At 46.5% G+C, this 24,908-nt stretch overlaps 2 protein-coding genes across 2 annotated transcripts in view; both read right to left on the reverse strand.

Annotated features, from left to right (window-relative positions):
* LOC123748023 (probable G-protein coupled receptor No9) overlaps nt 1–24,908 on the reverse strand; it is a 249,111-nt gene that overhangs the window by 154,092 nt on the left and 70,111 nt on the right. The window lies entirely within an intron of this gene.
* On the reverse strand, nt 44–23,134 carry LOC138351846 (uncharacterized). Its single transcript, XM_069303860.1, has 3 exons — nt 23,044–23,134; nt 18,273–18,387; nt 44–584 (listed from the first exon to the last, which is right to left on the reverse strand). The coding sequence occupies exons 1-3, from the start codon at nt 23,132–23,134 to the stop codon at nt 44–46; spliced, it is 747 nt and encodes a 248-aa protein (XP_069159961.1).

Below are 24,908 nucleotides of genomic sequence, written 5' to 3' on the forward strand. Positions count from 1 at the left end.
GTTGGGTGTTACTGGGGGCGTGTTGTGTGTTGCTGGGGGCGTGTTATGTGTTGCTGGGGCGTGTTGGGTGTTGCTGGGAGGCGTGTTGACTGTTGCTGGGGGCGTGTTGACTGTTGCTGGGGGCGTGTTGGGTGTTGCTGGGAGGCGTGTTGACTGTTGCTGGGGGCGTGTTGACTGTTGCTGGGGGCGTGTAAACTGTTGCTGGGGGCGTGTTGACTGTTGCTGGGGGCGTGTTGACTGTTGCTGGGGGCGTGTTGACTGTTGCTGGGGGCGTGTTGACTGTTGCTGGGGGCGTGTTGACTGTTGCTGGGGGCGTGTTGACTGTTGCTGGGGGCGTGTTGACTGTTGTTGGGGGCGTGTTGACTGTTGCTAGGGGCGTGTTGACTGTTGCTGGGGGCGTGTTGACTGTTGCTGGGGGCGTGTTGACTGTTGCTGGGGGCGTGTTGACTGTTGCTGGGGGCGTGTTGACTGTTGCTGGGGGCGTGTTGACTGTTGCTGGGGGCGTGTTGGGTGTTGCTGGGGCCGTGTTGTGTGTTGCTGGACCATCACTGGACCTCGCAGGAGTCCGTAAGGACACTGGAGATCTTGGATGTAGGGACAGAAAGCCTAATCTATAGGTCTATAGCTTATCCATAGATCTCATTACATGACGCAACCCACAACACTTCCATAACTCCCAGGTATCTATGTACTAGCAGGTAAACAGAAGCATCAGGCATAGCGAATCGCATCCAAATCTCTCGTTCTGCCTTGGAAGTTCTGCCCTGAAATCCTTAACCATCGCCTTGTGAAGTGACGGAGGTGATAGCAAGCGTCTGTGACTAAGTCTGGTCAGCTGTCACGGGCTGCTTCCTGGGGGTGGAGGCCTGGTCGAGGACCGGGCCGCGGGGACACTAAAAGCCCCGAAATCATCTCAAGATAACCTCAAGAAGTCTGGTCAGAGGCCACAGGAGCCACTACACCTGAGGCAGGTGTGAGATTATCCACCACGGATGAACTGAAAGTATGAGGAGACAAATACTTGAAGAATATCTGGCTATGTATACTAATATCCATAATGTCAGTAGTGAGAGTGTGTGTACTCTCGTCTCTCTCACTCGGCTCCCTCGTCGTCTGGCGCCACAAGTCTACATCCATCTCTTTGGTCGTCATCAGCCTTGAGTTGCCGACAGGTAAATATTGACTAATACCTGCAGGTAATATCATTATTACCTTGGAGCCTGAGTTGCCAGCATGCAAATATTGGCCTTCGTTCCCCTCTGCCGCCGGCTAGTTCAACATGTGCGTCGATTATAAGCCAATATTTGAGGCCAGTGAACCGGACCCCGACTTTAAGGTCCACCCGAGGATAGCAGGAAATGTCTATTCATATCAATAATAAATATTGTCAGTTGTTATAGGTAAAAAATACTCTTTGAGATGTCCCTCTATAGTTCTTAGGCTTGTACGATGGCCAGCGTCCCGCGTGTAAACATTAGTGTTTTACTGGGCAGACGTTCTGAACTCATTTACAGGTAAATATTTACATTTTTACCTTCGGTTGTGGGCGTGATGACTGTCTCACTTATACTTGATGAACTTAGCAACAGATCCGGAAAGTTATATGTGTGTGGTCGGGTAGACTCGTGTCTGTGTTTGTGTGTGCGTGTGTGTTCTATGTGTGTGTTTTATATGTCTAAGGGTGTTTTATATGTGTTTTAGTGTGTTTGTATAGTGGATGGTCACCTAGACATCACTGCAGGAGGTTTTACGAGCGTCAGTTCCTTAACACAGTTACCATCTTCACTCTTTCTCTCAGATTTCTCTAATGTTTTGTATTTACTCAAGAGTCTAAAGCTAAATATTGTGTTCAGCGTCAAGAGTATGTAGATATGATAGAGATAGAGCCCAGTAGGCTCAGGAACCTGTACACCAGTTGATTGATGGATGAGAGGCGGGACCAAAGAGCCAGAGCTCAACCCCCCGCAAGCACAACTAGGTGAGTACAACGGAGTGAGTACCACTAGGTGAGTTCACACACACACACACACACACACACACACACACACACACACACACACACACACACACACACACACACACATGTTTAATAGACAGTGTCAGGAAGCAAAAATGGCCAGCAGGCGGGAGTGGAGGAAGTACAGAAGACAAAGAACAGAGGACAACAGAAGCAGATACAACAGAGCTAGGAACGATTACATTAACATAAGACGAACATCGGAAAGGGACTATGAGAACGATATTGCAATCAAAGCGAAAAAACAACCTAAGTTACTACACAGTCATATAAGAAGAAAAATGTCGGTGAACGACCAAGTGACAAGACTAAGGAAGACAGAGGGGGCATATACTGAAAGTGACAAGGAAATCTGCGAGGCACTGAATGCCAGTTTCCATGGAGTGTTCACTACCGAGCCTGAGCAGCTCCCATTGTTGGAAGGGGTTACCCTAGATGAAAGACTATCAGATATAGAGGTGACAGCAGAGGAGGTAATGAAACAGTTGACAACTCTAGATGCAACTAAAGCAGTTGGACCAGACAAAGTATCACCGTGGATACTAAAAGAAGCAGCACAGGCCCTCAGCGTGCCTCTGGCAATGATCTTTAATGAGTCACTTATGTCAGGAGAATTGCCCAGTTGCTGGAAGAAGGCAAATGTCGTGCCGATCTTCAAGAAAGGAGATAGGGAGGAGGCACTTAACTACAGACCTGTATCACTGACAAGCATCCCCTGTAAAATACTGGAAAGAATAATTAGGCTACGACTGGTTGCACACCTGGAGAACATTAGGTTTGTGAACAAACATCAACATGGGTTCTGGACAGGGAAATCGTGCCTAACAAACCTTCTGGAATTCTATGATAAAATAACGAGGATAAGACAGGACAGAGATGGTTGGGCAGACTGCATATTTCTGGACTGCCAAAAAGCCTTTGATACAGTACCGCACATGAGACTGCTGTTCAAGCTCGAGAGGCAGGCGGGGGTGGGGGGAAAGGTCCTGGAATGGATAAGGAACTACCTAACAGGAAGGAGCCAAAGAGTTACGGTAAGGGGCGAGAAGTCGGACTGGCGAACAGTAACAAGTGGAGTACCACAAGGATCGGTGCTGGGACCAATTCTATTTCTTGTATATGTTAACGACATGTTTACAGGCGTAGAGTCCTACATGTCGATGTTTGCGGATGATGCAAAGTTGATGAGAAGAGTTGTGACAGATGAGGATTGCAGGATCCTCCAAGAGGACCTGAACAGATTGCAGAGATGGTCAGAGAAATGGCTACTAGAATTCAACACGAGCAAATGTAAAGTTATGGAAATGGGACTAGGAGATAGGAGACCAAAGGGACAGTACACAATGAAGGGGAACAGCCTACCTGTAACGACGCGTGAAAGAGACCTGGGGGTGGACGTAACACCTAATCTATCTCCTGAGGCACATATTAATAGGATAACGACAGCAGCGTACTCTACACTGGCAAAAGTTAGAACATCATTCAGAAACCTAAGTAAGGAGGCATTTAGGGCGCTTTACACTGCCTACGTAAGGCCAGTCTTAGAGTATGCCGCCTCATCATGGAGTCCCCATCTGAAGAAGCATATAATGAAACTGGAAAAGGTTCAGAGGTTTGCAACGAGACTCGTCCCAGAGCTACGAGGGATGGGGTATGAAGAGCGCCTGAGGGAACTGTGCCTTACGACACTAGAAAGAAGAAGGGAGAGGGGGGACATGATAGGAACGTATAAGATACTCAGAGGAATTGACAGAGTGGACATAGACGAAATGTTCACACGGAATAGTAACAGAACGAGAGGACATGGATGGAAGCTTGAAACTCAGATGAGTCACAGAGATGTAAGGAAGTTTTCTTTTAGCGTGAGAGTAGTGGAGAAATGGAATGCACTTCAGGAACAGGTTGTGGAAGCAAATACTATTCATAATTTTAAAACCAGGTATGATAGGGAAATGGGACAGGAGTCATTGCTGTAAACAACCGATGCTCGAAAGGCGGGATCCAAGAGCCAATGCTCGATCCTGCAAGCACATATAGGTGAGTACATATAGGTGAGTACACACACACACACACACAAGCAAGGAATCATTCAGAATCTTGTACACCACATATGTAAGACCAATCCATTAGTATGCGGCCCCAGCATGGAGCCCGTACCTTAGTCAAGCACAAGACGAAGCTGGAAAAAGTCCAAAGGTATTCCACTAGACTAGTCCCAGAACTAAGAGGCATGAGTTACGAGGAAAGGCTGCGGGAAATGCACCTTACGACACTGGAAGACAGAAGAGTAAGGGGAGACATGATCACAACCTACAAAATCCTGAGAGGAATCGACCGGGTAAACAAGGATGAGCTATTAAACACTGTTGGGACGCGAACAAGGGGACACAGGTGGAAACTGAGTACCCACATGAGCCACAGAGACGTTAGAAGGAACTTTTTCAGTGTCAGAGTAGTTAACGGATGGAATGCATTAGGCAGTGATGTGGTGGAGGCTGACTCCATACACAGTTTTAAATGTAGATATGATGGAGCCCAGTAGGCTGAGGAATCTGTACACCAGTTGATTGACAGTTGAGAGGCGGGACCAAAGAGCCAGAGCTCAACCCCCGCAAGCACAAATAGGTGAGTACAAATAGGTGAGTACACACACACACGCACACACACACATGTCGTACCGATTTTCAAAAAGGGTGATAGGGAGGAGGCACTTAACTACAGACCCGTATCACTGACAAGCATCCCCTGCAAAATTCTTGAAAGAATAATTAGGCTAAGACTTGTTGAGCACCTGGAGAGCATTGGGTTTGTAAACAAGCACCAACATGGGTTCTGGACAGGGAAATCATGCCTAACAAACCTTTTAGAATTCTATGATAAAGTAACAAGGATAAGGCAGGACAGAGAAGGCTGGGCAGACTGCATATTTCTTGACTGCCAAAAGGCCTTTGATACGGTACCGCACATGAGACTGCTATACAAACTTGAGAGGCAGGCAGGAGTAAGCGGAAAGGCCCTAGTATGGGTGAAGAACTACCTAACAGGAAGGAGCCAGAGGGTAATGGTAAGGGGCGAAAAGTCGGACTGGCGAACAGTAACAAGTGGAGTACCTCAAGGATCGGTGCTGGGACCAATCCTCTTTCTAATTTACGTAAATGATATGTTTACAGGAGTGGAATCATACATGTCAATGTTTGCAGATGACGCAAAATTAATGAGAAGAGTTGTGACAGACGAGGATTGTAGGATCCTCCAAGAGGACTTAAACAGGCTGCAGAGATGGTCAGGGAAATGGCTACTGGAGTTTAACACCAGTAAATGTAAAGTTATGGAAATGGGATCAGGTGACAGGAGACCAAAGGGACAGTACACAATGAAGGGGAACAGCCTACCTGTAACGATTCGAGAAAGAGACCTGGGAGTGGATGTGACACCTAATCTAACTCCTGAGGCACATATAAATAGGATAACGACAGCAGCGTACTCTACACTGGCGAAAATTAGAACTTCATTCAGAAACCTAAATGAGGAAGCTTTTAGGGCGCTTTACACTGCCTACGTGAGACCCGTCTTAGAGTATGCCGCGCCATCATGGAGCCCCCACCTGAAGAAACACATAAAGAAACTGGAGAAGGTTCAGAGGTTTGCGACGAGGCTTGTCCCAGAGCTACGAGGGATGGGATATGAAGAGCGGCTGAAGGAACTGAACCTTACGACACTAGAGAAAAGAAGGGAGAGAGGAGATATGATAGGGACATATAAAATACTCAGGGGAATTGACAAAGTGGAAATAGATGAAATGTTCACACGTAATAATAACAGAACGAGGGGACATGGGTGGAAACTGGAAACTCAGATGAGTCACAGAGATGTTAGGAAGTTTTCTTTTAGCGTGAGAGTAGTAGAAAAATGGAATGCACTTGGGGAACAGGTTGTGGAAGCAAATACTATTCATACTTTTAAAACTAGGTATGATAGGGAAATGGGACAGGAGTCATTGCTGTAAACAACCGATAGCTAGAAAGGCGGGATCCAAGAGTCAATGCTCGATCCTGCAAGCACATATAGGTGAGTACATATAGGTGAGTACACACACACACACACACACACACACACACACACACACACACACACACACACACACACACACACACACACACACACACACACACACACACACGCGCGCAACAACCCGGCGATCATAACATACTCCCAAGTAAACACGCCGGACCTCAGTAAAAATAGAGCTGCAATGGAAGGACAGCGTGTATTCAACAGCCGCATGTTGCACTAAAAGCTTCCACAACACTCGGCGATAAAAGTATATATACTTAGCAAGGAAGAACTCCCACGAGAACAATGGTGAAATGATCAATGCTTGTACCCCGCGGGGCCCGGAGGCGCAGGAGGAGCTTCACGTGATGGAGGTGGGGGTGGCAGGGAGGGGGGGGGGGGGAAGGAGGCACCAGGGTAAGGAGGTGTTAGAGTAGAAGGAGGAGGAGGTGTTAGAGTAGAAGGAGGGAGTAGAAGGAGGAGGAAATCACTTTTGGCACACCAGGAGTACCGCGTACTACCACTCACTAAGTCGCTGGCTGAGAGGGTATTGAGGTCTACCTCTCACCAAGTCGCTGGCCGAGAGGGCACTGAATCCTATCTTTCACTCGACCATTTTCCCGCCTCAACCTCCCCCCCCCCCCCCCCCCTTCTCAACGTTATACTCGGAGTCTCCTTTTTTGATGAAGAAGATTAGGAAAGAGAGAGAGGGAGCGGGAAGACGAAAATAGCTGAAACATAAGGGACCAAACTAAAGGGTACCGGGGAAACTAATAGAAGCAGCAGGTAGCAGGGAAAAGGTGGTTGAAGAGCGTAGCTCCGTCTTGAGAGAGAGAGAGAGAGAGAGAGAGAGAGAGAGAGAGAGAGAGAGAGAGAGAGAGAGAGAGAGAGAGAGAGAGAGAGAGAGAGAGAGAGGGAGAGAGAGAGAGAGAGAGAGAGAGAGAGAGAGAGAGAGAGAGAGAGAGAGAGAGAGAGAGAACACCGGGGCTCAAACACCCCGGGTACCGAACAATGGAGGGAGGAAGATGGGGGAAGGAGAGAGAGAGAGAGGAAGTGAGTGAAGGAGGAAAGGGAGGGAGTGAAGGAGAGGGAGGGAGAGTAAAAGGATGGGGAAGGAAGAGCTGGAGGGAGGGAGGAGTGGTGCCTCTATGTGGAGGAAGCAACAGAAGAGGTTATTAGTGTGAGTGGAGGAGGGAGGGAGGGTGAGGTGGAACGGACCAGGTTCACCTGCTAGAGAGAAACGACTATATAGCAGTGGGAAGGGATAAGGATTTAGGATGGGACGGGTGGAAAGGAATGGTGCCCAACCACTTGTGGGAGGGGGGGAGGGGGATTTTTTTTTTTTTATTAAGATATGAGGTACATCTGCATTAGTGCAGCTACCCTAGACTATATGAAGTGGAGTACAGTGTGTCAAAAAAAAGCTAACTAGGTGATGCTAAGAAATCCCCATCACACAGGATGGTTAGTCATACAGAGGCATGTGATAAGCGGTCTGCACTGGCAGACTCCGGATGCATTTTGAGGATATTAACAACACAAGATTGAATAAGGCAGCAGTGGTAATACAAGTCCCCATCTCGCAGGATGGTTAGTCATACAGGGCCATGTGTTTAATAGCCTGCACTGGCAAATTTTGGGTATACTGTGAGGATATCTTGTTAAAGAATGAATGCACTGTCATGTGAAGAACTCCTCGGACTCGATCAGCCATCTTTCAACCATTTTGCTGGTGTTGTGGATCATTACTATCTCCTCTTACGTTGGTGTTATTTACCAATAAAAGCGACCCAGTCCAGCCTTTGTCCGTCCCATACCACAGGCCAGTCCCCCTGCAAGATGAGGCGAGGCTATCCCTAAGCGTCAAGCCTTCCACTCTGGATAGACAAACATTCACTTATATAGATTAGTTTAAAATGTTTCATCGAAGGGGGAAATAAACACAACTTAAAATGTGATTGGATGGCTGGTGAGCCACAGACACCGGCCACGTCCACAGTGCCTGGTTCTATTAAGTATGAACAATAAATATTCCTAAACAAGGAACCCAAAACATTAATAACTTACAGATAAAATGAATGTACAATAAGTTTAAATAAAGGAATGGTTGCTGTGAGGAGGGAAGGGAAGGGAGCTCCGTGAGAGCTCTCATGGAGCTCTCAGGGACTGTGAGCCCCTGAGAGCTCTATTCTTCACCTCCAGGTCCACAGTAAAGTGTTCTTTACTGGTGAGACTCTTAACTGTGTTTCCGTTTGTCACAGTAAGGAGAGCGGGAGAGCGATAATGAATCTTGTCCTTATAGTTATGGGACAACTTTGAAGCCTTGATCAGCTATACCTGTAGCTCGTATCTGTGAACACATGGTAACACTGTCCTAACTTGGCCTAACCTGATGTGACCTAACGTAGCTTAAACTGATTTAGACTACTCTACCCTAGCCTACTCTACTCAAGCCTAGCCTACTCTACCCCTAGCTAGCCTACTCTACCCCTAGCTAACCTACTCTACCCTAGCCTACTCTACCCTTAGCTAGCCTACTCTACCCTAGCTTACTCTACCCTAGCCTACTCTACCCTAGCCTACTCTACCCCAGCCTACTCTACCCGCAGCCTAGCCTACTCTACCCTACCCAAGCCTAGCCTAGCCTAACCTAGCCTAACCTGTGCTAACCTGGATGGTAGGCGGTCAGACACACTGGTATACCTCCGATTGTCTGGTATTCAGACCCTTTTTGCATCATAGGAAATGCTCTATTGTGAGTTTTCATTTATTTTCTCTCGGCCTAATTAGGTGTCGTCAAGAAAAAGTTTTATTGTAAACTTGAAATGGAGAACTGGAGGAAAGGTGGAGAGAGAGAGAACAGGAATTCATGTCTTTCCTCGCCCGTGTACTCACCTAATTGTACTAGGAAGTGGGAGAGATTAAAGCTTTTCGGTGCTGTGCTCAAACACAAATGCTCTATGTAATGTAATTTCGCCGCTTGAAGTTGTCCCAGTCGTGAGCTGACACCAGGAGTGCTGCTCGACACCCGTACACTTCCGATCTGGAGAGGCGCTATTAGGTAAGTACACACCATGACGCGCACTGGGCTACGCCATCCTCAAGCACACCCCCCCCCCCCCCCTCTTTCTCTCTCTCTCTCTCTCTCTCTCTCTCTCTCTCTCTCTCTCTCTCTCTCTCTCTCTCTCTCTCTCTCTCTCATGAAACACAGCTCAGAGGCTTACGAAACATTTTCCTGGGCTGAGAATCTCTAAGTAGGGAGATTAAAAACTAAGAGATTTAACTGCAAATGAAGCCATACGAAATATGAAGGCAGGAGGGAAGGCAGAGAGGCGGAGAGCACCTTACCTTGAGGGGGGGGTTTCGGGGCTTTAGTGCCCCCGCGGCCCGGTCCTCGACCAGGCCTCCACCCCCAGGAAGCAGCCCGTGACAGTTGACTAACACCCAGGTACCTATTTTACTGCTAGGAAACAGGGGCATAGGGTGAAAGAAACTCTGCTCATTGTTTCTCGCCGGCGCCCGGGATCGAACCCGGGACCACAGGATCACAAGTCCAGCGTGCTGTCCGCTCGGCCGACCGGCTCCCTCTCTGCCAGTTATGCCCCTTATGTGTAGTGGAAGCGTGTTGAACAGTCTCGGGCCTCTGATGTTGATAGAGTTCTCTCTCAGAGTACCTATTGCACCTCTGCTCTTCAACAGGGGTATTCTGCACATCCTGCCATGCCTTCTGGTCTCATGTGATGTTATTTCTGTGTGCAGGTTTGGGACCAGCCCCTCTACTATTTTCCACGTGTAAATTATTATGTATCTTTTACGCCTGCGCTCAAGGGAGTACAGATTTAGGCTCTTTAGTCGGTCCCAGTAATTTAGATGTTTTACTGAAGGGATTCTAGCAGTAAAGGATCTCTGCACGCTCTCCAGGTCAACAATTTCTCCAGCTTTGAATGGGGCTGTCATTGTGCAGGAGCGAGTAACGACGAGCTTCAGAGGTCACTGATGTTAGATACTTGGTCATGTGTCCTCGTGTCTTAAATACTGTAACACTCTGCTGATGGGTATTTCTTGCACAAGTCCATTATTTTTACCTAACTTTATTTATAAAAAATTATCTTTGCGAATTTAAATACACTAATATTTTATCCAAAATATTCTGAATACTATCCTCATATTTGCTATATATCTGAAAATTTTCACAGATTTATCAAATCCTACATTTTGTATTCATCAGTATCGTCCTCTTCACCCTCCACACTTTTCTCACTTATTCTCTCTCTGTTTCACACACTAACTTTCATCCTCCAAATATGTGAGGAGGCAAATGTGTCGTACTGGTCCTGTATACAGGTCACACCAAGGTCGTATTATATAACGGCCTTGGTGTGAGTGAATACAGGACCAAGCTGTGGGTGTATATAGGACCGAGCTGTGGGTGTATATAGGACCGAGCTGTGGGTGTATATAGGACCGAGCTGTGGGCGTATATAGGACCGAGCTGTGGGCGTATATAGGACCGAGCTGTGGGTGTATATAGGACCGAGCTGTGGGCGTATATAGGACCGAGCTGTGGGCGTATATAGGACCGAGCTGTGGGTGTATATAGGACCGAGCTGTGGGTGTATATAGGACCGAGCTGTGGGCGTATATAGGACCGAGCTGTGGGCGTATATAGGACCGAGCTGTGGGTGTATATAGGACCGAGCTGTGGGCGTATATAGGACCGAGCTGTGGGCGTATATAGGACCGAGCTGTGAGTGTATATAGGATCGAGCTGTGGGCGTATATAGGACCGAGCTGTGGGCGTATATAGGACCGAGCTGTGGGTGTATATAGGACCGAGCTGTGGGTGTATATAGGACCGAGCTGTGGGCGTATATAGGACCGAGCTGTGGGCGTATATAGGACCGAGCTGTGGGTGTATATAGGACCGAGCTGTGGGCGTATATAGGACCGAGCTGTGGGTGTATATAGGACCGAGCTGTGGGCGTATATAGGACCGAGCTGTGGGCGTATATAGGACCGAGCTGTGGGTGTACACAGGCTAGTGTGCCAAGTTGGTGGATGATATTGAGAGCGGCTCCACCACCTCCGGGGAAGGGGGGGGGGGTAGAAATACCCTAAGCTACTCTATCCCTTTGAGACGTATATTTTTTCTTCTCAATAAACAAACTTGAACTTGAATCTACAATCTACAATAGGTATGATATGATCTACAGTAGATCAAGTTCAAGTATGTTTATTGAGACATAGAAAAAAAATACATCTCAAAGGGATAGAGTAGCTTAGGCTATTTCTACCCCCTTACAGTAGATCCCATCAGCCACTACGGGTAAACAACATCACATTGTGTGTTTATCTCTGCTCAGTCCTTCCCAAACGACAGCCTGAAGCGTCTCTAAGCTCTACCTTAAATCTTGTAACACGATCATTAAACGAAACTTATCACGTTTAAAAACTGTATCACGAACCAATGTTTTTCGCCACAGAGAGGCAGGAGGCTGGTGCTCTTGATCCCACCTTAGCCCAAGCAACATGCTAAAACATCAGGCAACGGGTCTGCAGAGGCGTTCCTCCCTAATATCAAATGATGTGTGGTGTGTGGGGCGGGAAGATGACGGGCATAAGCCCGCCAGATTTCTCTGGGGTTCCTGGAGCGTAACATTCGCAGTCGTTTTGCCTCCCATCACGGAATTCATGAGATGACCGGAGAGTCCCTGTATGACGTCTGGGGGGGATTCACCAGGACACAAAATGGGCTCCATGAGGGCCACCACCACCACGAGGGCCCCCTTCGTGAGCCCGCCCACCCACACTGGTGAACTTGGGGCCCTGGTGGCTGTCAGCAGCTTCCTTGTTACACCAGCGCCAGCAGCGAGAGAGAGACTGTGGCGGGAAATTAAGATCAGGGGAAAGGAGAGAAGGAAGGAGAAATGGAGAATGAAGAAGAGAATTGAGGATCAAGAGAGCAAGAAAGAAGGGTATAGAAAAGGGAAACGGATATACAGGAAGAGGGAAAAAAAACAGGATAATGAAAAGGAAGAATGAAGGACAAAAAGATAAGAGAATGAAGAGAAATTAAGAAAGGGGAAAGAAAAGAGTAAAAAACAAGAAAGAGACACGATAAAGAAACAAAGACGCTGAGGGTTACATTTGGAGAAACACAAAAGGAACTCTTAGTGCTCAAAAACTCTCACCTTATTATAAGTGAAATTCTCCTTACTTCCTCTCTGTCAAAATATCTTCCCTTAGCTAACGTTGATGGCTTCCTTACTGTCAAAATACACTGCAGAAGCTCCAAAAAAATATACTCAACACATATACAGAGATCGCGGTCGCCCCAAAAAATGAAAATAGCTTTCCATGGTGTAGTCTGGATCCTTTAACGTAAGATGGCAGAAAAACTAGAGCCGTTCCCCCCCTCCATTGAACTCTATCCGGATAGAGTATTCAACTAAGACTCAGAAAGTCTCTGGATGTTATGGCAACTCTGTGTTCCAGAGAGGCCTATGGCAGCCACGCGGTCCTGGCAACATTGTTAATTAGTTTATAACTTGATCATTATTTTGGTTCAATATATTATTACAAATGGCTACTGTTGTATACCGCCGGGACGGTACACTGTCCTGGGGAGAACAGTGGCCTGCACGGTACTCTATACAGGTGTAGCAATCATAAATAAAATATATTTCTTGCTTCATGTGTTATGTTTTAAGAATATCTTAAGTTAGGTACGCAGGTGGCGTGTTCTGTGAGGCGGGGCTCTGGTACCACACCGTACACTACCAGGTAACCACGATCAGTTCTCCCTCTAAATTAAATTTTAATTTTTGCCCCGAGGGGCGAGTTTATTGGGCAGCGCCACTCATCCTGTGACTGGACACACCGCCATAGTGACAGTATTGGGCAGCGCCACTCATCCTGTGACTGGACACACCGCCATAGTGACAGTATTGGGCAGCGCCACTCATCCTGTGACTGGACACACCGCCATAGTGACAGTATTGGGCAGCGCCACTCATCCTGTGAGTGGACACACCGCCATAGTGACAGTATTGGGCAGCGCCACTCATCCTGTGAGTGGACACACCACCATAGTGACAGTATTGGGCAGCGCCACTCAACCTGTGAGTGGACACACCGCCATAGTGACAGTATTGGGCAGCGCCACTCATCCTGTGAGTGGACACACCGCCATAGTGACAGTATTGGGCAGCGCCACTCATCCTGTGAGTGGACACACCGCCATAGTGACAGTATTGGGCAGCGCCACTCATCCTGTGAGTGGACACACCGCCATAGTGACAGTATTGGGCAGCGCCACTCATCCTGTGAGTGGACACACCGCCATAGTGACAGTATTGGGCAGCGCCACTCATCCTGTGAGTGGACACACCGCCATAGTGACAGTATTGGGCAGCGCCACTCATCCTGTGAGTGGACACACCGCCATAGTGACAGTATTGGGCAGCGCCACTCATCCTGTGAGTGGACACACCGCCATAGTGACAGTATTGGGCAGCGCCACTCATCCTGTGAGTGGACACACCGCCATAGTGACAGTATTGGGCAGCGCCACTCATCCTGTGAGTGGACACACCGCCATAGCAGCATGTACAACACTCCCCAATAGGAAGGAAACCCGCTGGGTTGTTCATCCTGTCACTTGTACCCAGACACAGCTGGGACTTGCTTAACTGTCTCAAGTGAACAGCTCCTCAAACAAGAAGATTAACATCTGTCAACCCTTAAAAGCTTACGTTATCTTGCGGGTGCAAAATGGTGGAATCTTTTAAGAACAATATCAATATATTTGACCAATACTGTTTTCCTAACTCAATGTGGGGTTTATTATTCTACGCATATCTCTGTTATCAGCCTGGGAGTTTAAGGAAGGCTCCCCTACAGCTGTATCTTTCAGCGGCACAGCAAGAGAAAAGGTGTTCTGCGACCTTTCACCCCTGCTTTAGTATTCCCGCGGCCTGCCCTCCATTGCCCGCTGCAAGTGAAAGCTTGCCGAAGGGCTTAACACCGATTTCCATTAAGAGAATGGGATCAGGAACGCTCAGGACTGGTAAAGAGGCAGTGTGTTCAGGACTGAACGCTCGGGACAGGAAGACTTTGCCGCTGGGAAACTCAGGGCATTGTGACCTAATACACCAGAGCCTCGCCTTCTCCTCTACTTATCTCAACAAAACTTAATCTAACTTTCCTTATCCTCACGAAATAAACCCTAATCAAATGTGAACTATCATAGGCTAGTCCAGTCTAACCTAACGATATATAGTTTTAATAACTATAATAAAATACGTGATTGGGTCTCTCTTGGGTCTTTACCGTAACTGTTCCATTAGTTAATGGTTGTAAGGTCTATTATTACCTCTTACCGGGTGCCACTGTCACCTCTAACGCCACTACCTCAGTTGCCACCAATGTCACCCTGTGTCCCCGCACCGCTGAGGACAATTCACCACGCCCCCAGTTAGTCACCATGACATTTACCAACCATCAACACCACATTGATCTAAAGGCGACGCAAAGAGCTTGAATTGCTTTTCAGCTATTGAACAGGCGAGAGCCAATTAGTCTGGGCAGGCTTCTGAATGGTGATTAGTTTACAAGGAACGAGCAGGTTGCCACACACACACTTCATAGATTTTGAGTCATTGATGGTGTGTGTGTGTGTGTGTGTAGTGTGTATGTGTGTGTGTGTGTGTGTGTGGTGTGTGTGTGTGTGTGTGTAGTGTGTGTGTGTGTGTGTGTGTGTGTGTGTGTGTGTGTGTGTGTGTGTGTGTGTGTGTGTGTGTGTGTGTGTGTGTTTGTGTGTGTGTGTGTGTGTGTGTGTGTGTGTGTGTGTGTGTGTGTAGTGTGTATGTGTGTGTGTGTGTGTGTGTGTGTGTGTGTGTGTGTGTGGTGTGTGTGTGTGTGTGTGTGTAGTGTGTGTGTGTGTGTAGTGTGTGTGTGTGTGTGTGTGTGTGTGTGTGTGTGTGTGTGTGTGTGTGTGTGTGGTGTGTGTGTGTGTGTGTGTGTGTGTGTGTGTGTGTGTGTGTGTGTGTGGTGTGTGTGTGTGTGTGTGTGTGTGTGTGTGTGTGTGTGTGTGTGTGTGTGTGTGTGGTGTGTGTGTGTGTGTAGTGTGTGTGTGTGTGTGTGTGTGTGTGTGTGTGTGTGTGTGTGTGTGTGTGTGTGTGTGTGGTGTGTGTGTGTGTGTGTAGTGTGTGTGTGTGTGTGTGTGTGTGTGTGTGTGTGTGTGTGTGTGTGTGTGTGTGTGTGTGTGTGTGTGTGTGTGTGTGTGTGTACTCACCTAGTTGTACTCACCTAGTTGTGTCTGCAGGATCGAGCATTGACTCTTGGATCCCGCCTTTCGAGCATCGGTTGTTTACAGCAATGACTCCTGTCCTATTTCCCTATCATACCTGGTTTTAAAATTATGAATAGTATTTGCTTCCACAACCTGTTCCTGAAGTGCATTCCATTTCCCCACTACTCTCACGCTAAAAGAAAACTTCCTAACATCTCTGTGACTCATCTGAGTTTCAAGCTTCCATCCATGTCCTCTCGTTCTGTTACTATTCCGTGTGAACATTTCGTCTATGTCCACTCTGTCAATTCCTCTGAGTATCTTATACGTTCCTATCATGTCCCCCCTCTCCCTTCTTCTTTCTAGTGTCGTAAGGCACAGTTCCCTCAGGCGCTCTTCATACCCCATCCCTCGTAGCTCTGGGACGAGTCTCGTTGCAAACCTCTGAACCTTTTCCAGTTTCATTATATGCTTCTTCAGATGGGGACTCCATGATGAGGCGGCATACTCTAAGACTGGCCTTACGTAGGCAGTGTAAAGCGCCCTAAATGCCTCCTTACTTAGGTTTCTGAATGATGTTCTAACTTTTGCCAGTGTAGAGTACGCTGCTGTCGTTATCCTATTAATATGTGCCTCAGGAGATAGATTAGGTGTTACGTCCACCCCCAGGTCTCTTTCACGCGTCGTTACAGGTAGGCTGTTCCCCTTCATTGTGTACTGTCCCTTTGGTCTCCTATCTCCTAGTCCCATTTCCATAACTTTACATTTGCTCGTGTTGAATTCTAGTAGCCATTTCTCTGACCATCTCTGCAATCTGTTCAGGTCCTCTTGGAGGATCCTGCAATCCTCATCTGTCACAACTCTTCTCATCAACTTTGCATCATCCGCAAACATCGACATGTAGGACTCTACGCCTGTAAACATGTCGTTAACATATACAAGAAATAGAATTGGTCCCAGCACCGATCCTTGTGGTACTCCACTTGTTACTGTTCGCCAGTCCGACTTCTCGCCCCTTACCGTAACTCTTTGGCTCCTTCCTGTTAGGTAGTTCCTTATCCATTCTAGGACCTTTCCCCCCACCCCCGCCTGCCTCTCGAGCTTGAACAGCAGTCTCATGTGCGGTACTGTATCAAAGGCTTTTTGGCAGTCCAGAAATATGCAGTCTGCCCAACCATCTCTGTCCTGTCTTATCCTCGTTATTTTATCATAGAATTCCAGAAGGTTTGTTAGGCACGATTTCCCTGTCCAGAACCCATGTTGATGTTTGTTCGCAAACCTAATGTTCTCCAGGTGTGCAACCAGTCGCAGCCTAATTATTCTTTCCAGTATTTTACAGGGGATGCTTGTCAGTGATACAGGTCTGTAGTTAAGTGCCTCCTCCCTATCTCCTTTCTTGAAGATCGGCACGACATTTGCCTTCTTCCAGCAACTGGGCAATTCTCCTGACATAAGTGACTCATTAAAGATCATTGCCAGAGGCACGCTGAGGGCCTGTGCTGCTTCTTTTAGTATCCACGGTGATACTTTGTCTGGTCCAACTGCTTTAGTTGCATCTAGAGTTGTCAACTGTTTCATTACCTCCTCTGCTGTCACCTCTATATCTGATAGTCTTTCATCTAGGGTAACCCCTTCCAACAATGGGAGCTGCTCAGGCTCGGTAGTGAACACTCCATGGAAACTGGCATTCAGTGCCTCGCAGATTTCCTTGTCACTTTCAGTATATGCCCCCTCTGTCTTCCTTAGTCTTGTCACTTGGCCGTTCACCGACATTTTTCTTCTTATATGACTGTGTGTGTGTGTGTGTGTGTGTGTGTGTGTGTGTGTGTGTGTGTGTGTGTGTGTGTGTGTGTGTGTGTGTGTACTCACCTATATGTACTCACCTATATGTGCTTGCAGGATCGAGCATTGACTCTTGGATCCCGCCTTTCTAGCTATCGGTTGTTTACAGCAATGACTCCTGTCCCATTTCCCTATCATACCTAGTTTTAAAAGTATGAATAGTATTTGCTTCCACAACCTGTTCCCCAAGTGCATTCCATTTTTCTACTACTCTCACGCTAAAAGAAAACTTCCTAACATCTCTGTGACTCATCTGAGTTTCCAGTTTCCACCCATGTCCCCTCGTTCTGTTATTATTACGTGTGAACATTTGATCTATTTCCACTTTGTCAATTCCCCTGAGTATTTTATATGTCCCTATCATATCTCCTCTCTCCCTTCTTTTCTCTAGTGTCGTAAGGTTCAGTTCCTTCAGCCGCTCTTCATATCCCATCCCTCGTAGCTCTGGGACAAGCCTCGTCGCAAACCTCTGAACCTTCTCCAGTTTCTTTATGTGTTTCTTCAGGTGGGGGCTCCATGATGGCGCGGCATACTCTAAGACGGGTCTCACGTAGGCAGTGTAAAGCGCCCTAAAAGCTTCCTCATGTGTGTGTGTGTGTGTGTGCATAGACATGTTTTCAGTCATACATTGAACAATGGAGAACTGAATGAGGCAAATAAAAATACCTGTAAATCTGGCCAGGAAAGGAGGCGAGCCGAGAGGCTAAAAATATTAGGAGCGCCACAATAGTGTGAGAGCGTGGCAGTGTTGGCGAGGAGGGGGGGGGGCGGGGGGGAGACATGAGGAGGAGGAGGAAGATGGTAGGAGAAGTAGGCACATGAGGAGGAGCAGTGAGGGCTTTCCTAACAATACTTGTCTAACTCAGTGAGGCTTCTCGCTTTAAGCCCGCCTTCAAGTTCCTTCCCTGTTCCGTATTTTCTTAACTTTGTCCGAATTCTTTGTCGTATCAGATCTTTTAATTTATGGATGGAGGTGGCTTCCACACCTTCACTACGTTCCACCTGTCGACTACCTGTACCAGGTAATAGTATTTCCTTACATCTATTTTTTTTGTCGTATTTTATTACACATTTAAGATGCTGTCGTACCCATCTTGTCTGGCTCCATCATATGTGTAGAGCTCATATTCCTTCTCCACAGCTTCCACCTTGACAGGATAACCATCTCGCTTCTCATCACACACTCCAAATATAATTAATTACACAAACTTATTTATTGATCTGTTTGTGCACACTTCCCCCTCTGCCTCTGAGGATGCTAAGAGGAACGTTAGCGATACACGCCGGGACATTATAAGATAAAAATTAAGTGTTGGAAAGTAAATTTGTCAACTTCCTTCTCGAGATGGGATGAGCATGAGCAATATAGAAGAGAATCGTTATAGCATCACTGATTTAACACTTTTGGTGAAACTGAATAAGAAATATTTATATGTAACAAATTAGGCGAGAGAAAGAGTGATAGGGAGAGTTAATGGCTGATGAGCAGCTGTGACTGTTTCATTGGTGGAAGCTAAGGGTCTGTGTGTGTGTGTGTGTGTGTGTGTGTGTGTGTGTGTGTGTGTGTGTGTGTGTGTGTGTGTGTGTGTGTGTGTGTGTGTACACCTTATTATACTTCATTATGATTCTCTCTCTCTCTCTCTCTCTCTCTCTCTCTCTCTCTCTCTCTCTCTCTCTCTCTCTCTCTCTCTCTCTCTCTCTCTCTCTCTCTCTCTCTCTCTCTCTCTCCCCCTTCCTCCGTTCTCTGGGGACGGAGAGAGAGACAGCTGTGGGGGACCCATGGTCCCGTAGAAGAGAATATAAGGTATCTAATGAAAACCATGAACATCCCCCCTGAACACATGAGTTTTCTCCTCCACCAAATATATAATTATTGTAACCATAACTACTTTCTCGAGAAATGTGAAGGAAAGGCGTTAATTTGGTATTGTTGACTTTATTGACTAATAATGTTGAAGGGGAAGCGATCGTATATTTGAAAGGTTTAGGAGGTGGTCATAACTTGAACTTTGGAGTCATTGTGCTTAAGTGATAATGTAAGGCGGTCTTGAACTTACCTTCTGGTGTGAGGTATGCGGGCCTCTGAGGGAAGCTTTAAGGCCTCTGAGGGGAGCTTTAGGGCCTCTGAGGGGAGCTTTAGGGCCTCTGAGGGAAGCTTTAGTTAAAGGTTTGAGTTGTACTCAACACCCAAGAGTCTGGAACAGTTGTGGGGCGGTGTTGTGGGGCGGTGTTGTGGGGCTGTGTTGCCGGGCGGGTTAATTAAAACACCATTATAAACTCAGTGTTTCTGGTGCTCCAATATCTCGGCTGTCACACTGCCAGACTCTTATCACTGGTAATCGCAGTAATTCTTTTATCTCAGACAGAGAGGAGAGGAGAGAGAGAGAGAGAGAGAGAGAGAGAGAGAGAGAGAGAGAGAGAGAGAGAGAGAGAGAGAGAGAGAGAGAGAGAGAGAGAGAGAGTGAGAGAGAGAGAGAGCACAAGGGTCAGAGGGAGCCAGCTCCAACACCTCGCCCAGACCCGCAGTAATCCAACACTGCAGATATATTGCACACTTTAATTCTGCTTAATTACCAATTAAAATTATTCAGCAGGAGTTGTACAAAGAGACGAATTACAGCAGGTATGTGTGTGTTGCCTCAGCTGGTGTCCCCTGCCTTGCGGGCCCCAGTTCAATACCGACGGTTGTACATCATAGAAATAATTTTGTATCAGGCACTTTAAAACAAAGGTAAAATAAGGACTTTTTGTTTGAGAACTCTATATGTATCAGTGTTGCTTCTGGCAGGGTCGGCGTTCGATCCCCTGAAGGTGCAAGGGGTTGGGGACTGATCATGTGTTCCGTCCTCATATCCCAGCTTCTTATCCTCCTATTACACCTTGTTCTGTCCCAGATCCTTGTCCTCATATCCCAGCGCCAGGTTGGTTGTGCTGACAGGTGGGGGGGGGGGGGGTGCTGACAGATGGGGGAGTTGGTGGTACTGACAGGTGGGGGGGTTGGTGGTGCTGACAGGTGGGGGGGGTTGGTGGTGCTGACAGGTGGGGGGGTTGGTGGTGCTGACAGGTGGGGGGGTTGGTGGTGCTGACAGGTGGGGGGGTTGGTGGTGCTGACAGGTGGGGGGGTTGGTGGTGGTGACAGGTGGGGGGGTTGGTGGTGCTGACAGGTGGGGGGGTTGGTGGTGCTGACAGGTGGGGGGGGGGTTGGTAATGTTGACAGGTGGGGGGAAGGGCTTAGTAATGCTGACAGGTGGGGGAGGGACTCGTAATACTGACAGTACAACAAAAACCCGAAAGTATTCAACATTTCGCATATGAATTATTTATTAAAAAAAATTCCTGTTAATTCATCATTACTTCTGAAGCCTTCGTCCACTGATGGTCATTTTATTAAAATATTTTTCCCCTCGAAATACGGAATGTAAAATTATACTCGGTTGTCATTCTTGAAATTGTATTTCCATACATGTGGGGGGAAAAAAATATATATATATAAATACACACGTGTGTGTATTTGCCTCAAAGGGGATATTTCCCTAATGAACAATATTTAAATCAAGGTGCTTTGTTAATAAGGCTGCAATTGTAATATATATATATATATATATATATATATATATATATATATATATATATATATATATATATATATATCTTCTGGTAATATATATATATATATATATATCTTCTGGTAATATATATATATATATATATATATATATATATATATATATATATATATATATATATATATATATATATATGTCTCATTGAATATGACCGCATATTCAGTATTTACTATCTTCTGGTTTAGGGCTTCTATCCCTCTAACTATTTTCCTAGCATCAAGGCTTAGCTGAAAGAGGAGTTCTCCAAAACTCATTTCGTTATTTCAATGTGAAGATAAAAGTGAATTACTATAGAATGTATTACACTTATTTATACAATTTGCACAACGTTTCGAACCTCGATGGTTCATTATCAAGTGAAATGAAATTACAGGACTCGTTGATTTATACCCGTACCGGGTCAGGTGATAAAGGTAAAAACAAGGGGGATACATAGAGGTTAAATGGGGGACGAAGCACATAAGAATAGAAGAATAAAGGTTATGTTCGTTATGTTCTGGTCTTGTCCTTACTCTCATGGTGGGCAGAGTAAATAGTTCCGTGATTTGGGTGTTCATGGTAGGTTGTTCTATTCTTATGTGAATTGCTTTAAGAATTTGTAATCTTCTTGCATCTTGGGTTTTGTCTATTATACAGGTATTTTTGTTCAACATTTTTCTTGTTATGGTGATGTCATGGGCTTGTCTCGTGTGATTCCTTATGCGATTTAGGAATCACATGAGTCCAACCAGGATACCTCCCCCAGGGACCGGGCCACGGGAACGTTGATCCTCGGAACTAACGCAAGGTAGCCATAAAGTAGGTAGCGTGTAGCTGATAAGACCAGGCACGCCAGGTCCATCCCATAGAGATTTAAACAAAAAACTGCGTTAATCTGATTATTAGAAAATGAAATAGATTTCGGTAAGGTGTAGAAGATGAGAGGTGATCTCTGGGCCTCTGGTGCGCTACGGGAGACATCTCCCGTCACGCAGGGTGCAGTCGCACCTCCACAGATCTCCAGTATCATCTATTGATACTGGAAATGGCTAAAAACGGCCACCACTTATGGGCTATTCATGCCCAAGCCACCTTTTGGGTGGCTTAATCTTCTCTCTCTCTGGTGCGCTGCCCGCGGCCTCCTGGCAAGTTTGTCTTTAATTCAGATAGTGAGAGTGAGAGCTCTGATTACTGAACCATCCCTTTGTACGTGGCTGGAGCACTTATAGTGTCTTACCGTGCACTGTGTAGTGTGTATTACTGTGTACTGTATATTACTGTGTAGTGTGTATAACCGTGTACTGTGTATTACCTGTATTACCTCATAGTGTTAGGAAATCAGTAGGAGTGATGGAGAAGGATGCGAAGGTTGACACCTGAGTATTCTCAAGCACAAGCCTTAAACCACTAAGCCATGATATGCTTAAACTAATGTATCCTGGGGGTTCAAGTGATCCTGTATGGTTGGTGAGGTATCTTCTGATCCCAGATCATGGTAATGTATAGTATGTGTACTATACATGACCCGCGTGAACTCTGCCTGTCAAGTTACAGCCCCGCTCCTGTGCCAGGTAAGTCCACTACGGGCTCACCATAGCCCGTGCTACTTGGAACTTTTTGTAATCCCATTAAGGTTATGCATCAGTGAGTAAATCTAATATTTATCACCACTTAGTATCAGGGACAAATTAGTTAATACTTATAATCACCGCAAGGTGTGTGTGTGTTTTGTAATGGATCAATGAAATGTGTTAATTCGTATAAGCACACAGTTTGTGGTGTTCAGGTTGCGGCATAGTGTTCCTGCGGTGCCCGGCCCGCACTTCTCCCAGACACAGGGACATTTGATCGTCACAAGGTGCGGTATTCCTTGGGAGAGTCCTTGGGGAGTCCCTGGGGATTCCCTGGGGAGTCCCTGGGGATTCCCTGGGGGTGCGTGAAATACAATCATACGCATGTGCTTACAATCTTTGTTCACCTACGGGGCTATTCATGCCCATGCCACCTTCTGGGTAGCCTAATCTTCATTAATCAATCATCTTCACAACATCAACACCACCTTGATCAAGAATGACACGTACATCTGGAAAATGTAGGCTAATAATACATTTTATACATGAATAGTGTATTTTCTTCATGTATAGTGTATTTTCTTCACCTTCAATAATAAGAATAGTAATAATTTTTATTAATGTAGTTTTATTGTTACATAATATAAAATAAATATGACTTACACCGTGTGGGGTCGACACGGCATGAAAATACATGACTGATATTCTCGTGGGAGTCGAAGTGGGGAGCTTCAGTTCCCAGGACGAACTTCATTGAGGAAAGTCAGGTTCTGGGAAAAATATTTTTTGTTTTGATAGGGGAGTTACGGAGCCTGTGGAATGTGATTGTATTTTTGGTGTAGGGAGGTTGGTGGTGGTTGGTGGTGGTTGGGGGTGGTGGTGGTTGGTGGTGGTGGTGGTGGTGGTTGGTGGTGGTGGTTGGTGGTGGTGGTGGTGGTGGTGGTTGGTGGTGGTGGTTGGTGGTAGCGGTTGGAGGTGGTGGTTGTTGGTGGTGGTGGTTGTTGGTGGTGGTTGTTGGTGGTGGTTGTTGGTGGTGGTGGTTGTTGGTGGTGGTTGGTGGTGGTGGTTGGTGGTGGTTGTTGGTGGTGGTTGTTGGTGGTGGTGGTTGTTGGTGGTGGTTGGTGGTGGTGGTTGGTGGTAGCGGTTGGAGGTGGTGGTTGTTGGTGGTGGTTGGTGGTAGTGGTTGTTGGTGGTGGTGGAGGTTGATGGTTGTGGTGGTTGGTGGTGGTTGTTGGGGGTGGTTGGAGATTGGAAACGGTTGGAGGAGTTTGCTAGTGGTTGGGGGGGTGGTCGTTAGTTAATGGTTGGTGGTCGTTAACGGATAATGGTTGAGGTGGTTTTGATAAGGGTGTGGTGATGAGTGTGGAGGTGTCTGGGGTTGGTGGTGAATGGTAGTGTGGTGGTGGTGAGAGAGGGGTGGTAGCGGTGATGGGGGTGTTATGGGGCAGGGAGGTGAGGGGACTTCATGATCAGCATGAAGCAATAGGTCAGGTGGTGATGGGCCTAGAAGTGGCAATAATAGACTACTTATATTGTCAACAACAGTCGTAGTAGCAGTAGTCTCGGTGGTAGTACAAGAGTCAACTGTAACGTGATTTGTTTACTTTAAACTTATATAAAAAGCCTTGAATCAGGTCTGTGCCAAACAGGAATCATCAGCTGATCACTTTCGTGGAAGCTGCTCGCTGATTGGTCAGTTGATAGGGTAAGGCCACCATTCAGAGGCGGCCTTTGAAGCTCCCTCGGCCTACACGCGACCACCAACTCGTCGAGTGGCTGTATATATATATATATATATATATATATATATATATATATATATATATATATATATATATATATATATATATATATAGCAGTGGCGGGACTGGAGCACACAAGTATTATGTAACTCTATTACATTCAATTTCTCTCTCTCTCTCTCTCTCTCTCTCTCTCTCTCTCTCTCTCTCTCTCTCTCTCTCTCTCTCTCTCTCTCTCTCTCTCTCTCTCTCTCTCTCTCTCTCTCTCTCCCCCTCCGCACGCCGAGACCCAATACACTCGGCTCGTCAGATACTCACAGTGAATAACATAATGAAAAAGCTGCCATGTGGGGTTTTCCTCGTGTATAAAATGTACAATATTTGGAAAGCCTTTTTTTAATCACAGTTTTGTAGGTTTTGAGAGAAGAGCGATGTTATTGCACAGGTGGCGAGAGAGAGAGAGAGAGAGAGAGAGAGAGAGAGAGAGAGAGAGAGAGAGAGAGAGAGAGAGAGAGAGAGAGAGAGAGAGAGAGAGAGAAACAGAGAGAGAAAGAGAGAGAAAAAGAGAGAAAAAGAGAAAGAGAGAGAGAGAGAGAGAGAGAGAGAGAGGAGAGAGAGAGAGAGAGAGAGAGAGAGAGAGAGAGAGAGAGAGAGAGAGAGAGAGAGCCTGATATTGTCTCTGTCATTCATTTACACAAACACTACTCTTTATTTTATGGCTCTGCGTCCTCTAAGGCCGAACCTGTCATATATATATATATATATATATATATATATATATATATA

Source organism: Procambarus clarkii, chromosome 5 (assembly GCF_040958095.1).
Source record: "Procambarus clarkii isolate CNS0578487 chromosome 5, FALCON_Pclarkii_2.0, whole genome shotgun sequence".
NCBI lineage: Eukaryota > Metazoa > Arthropoda > Malacostraca > Decapoda > Cambaridae > Procambarus > Procambarus clarkii.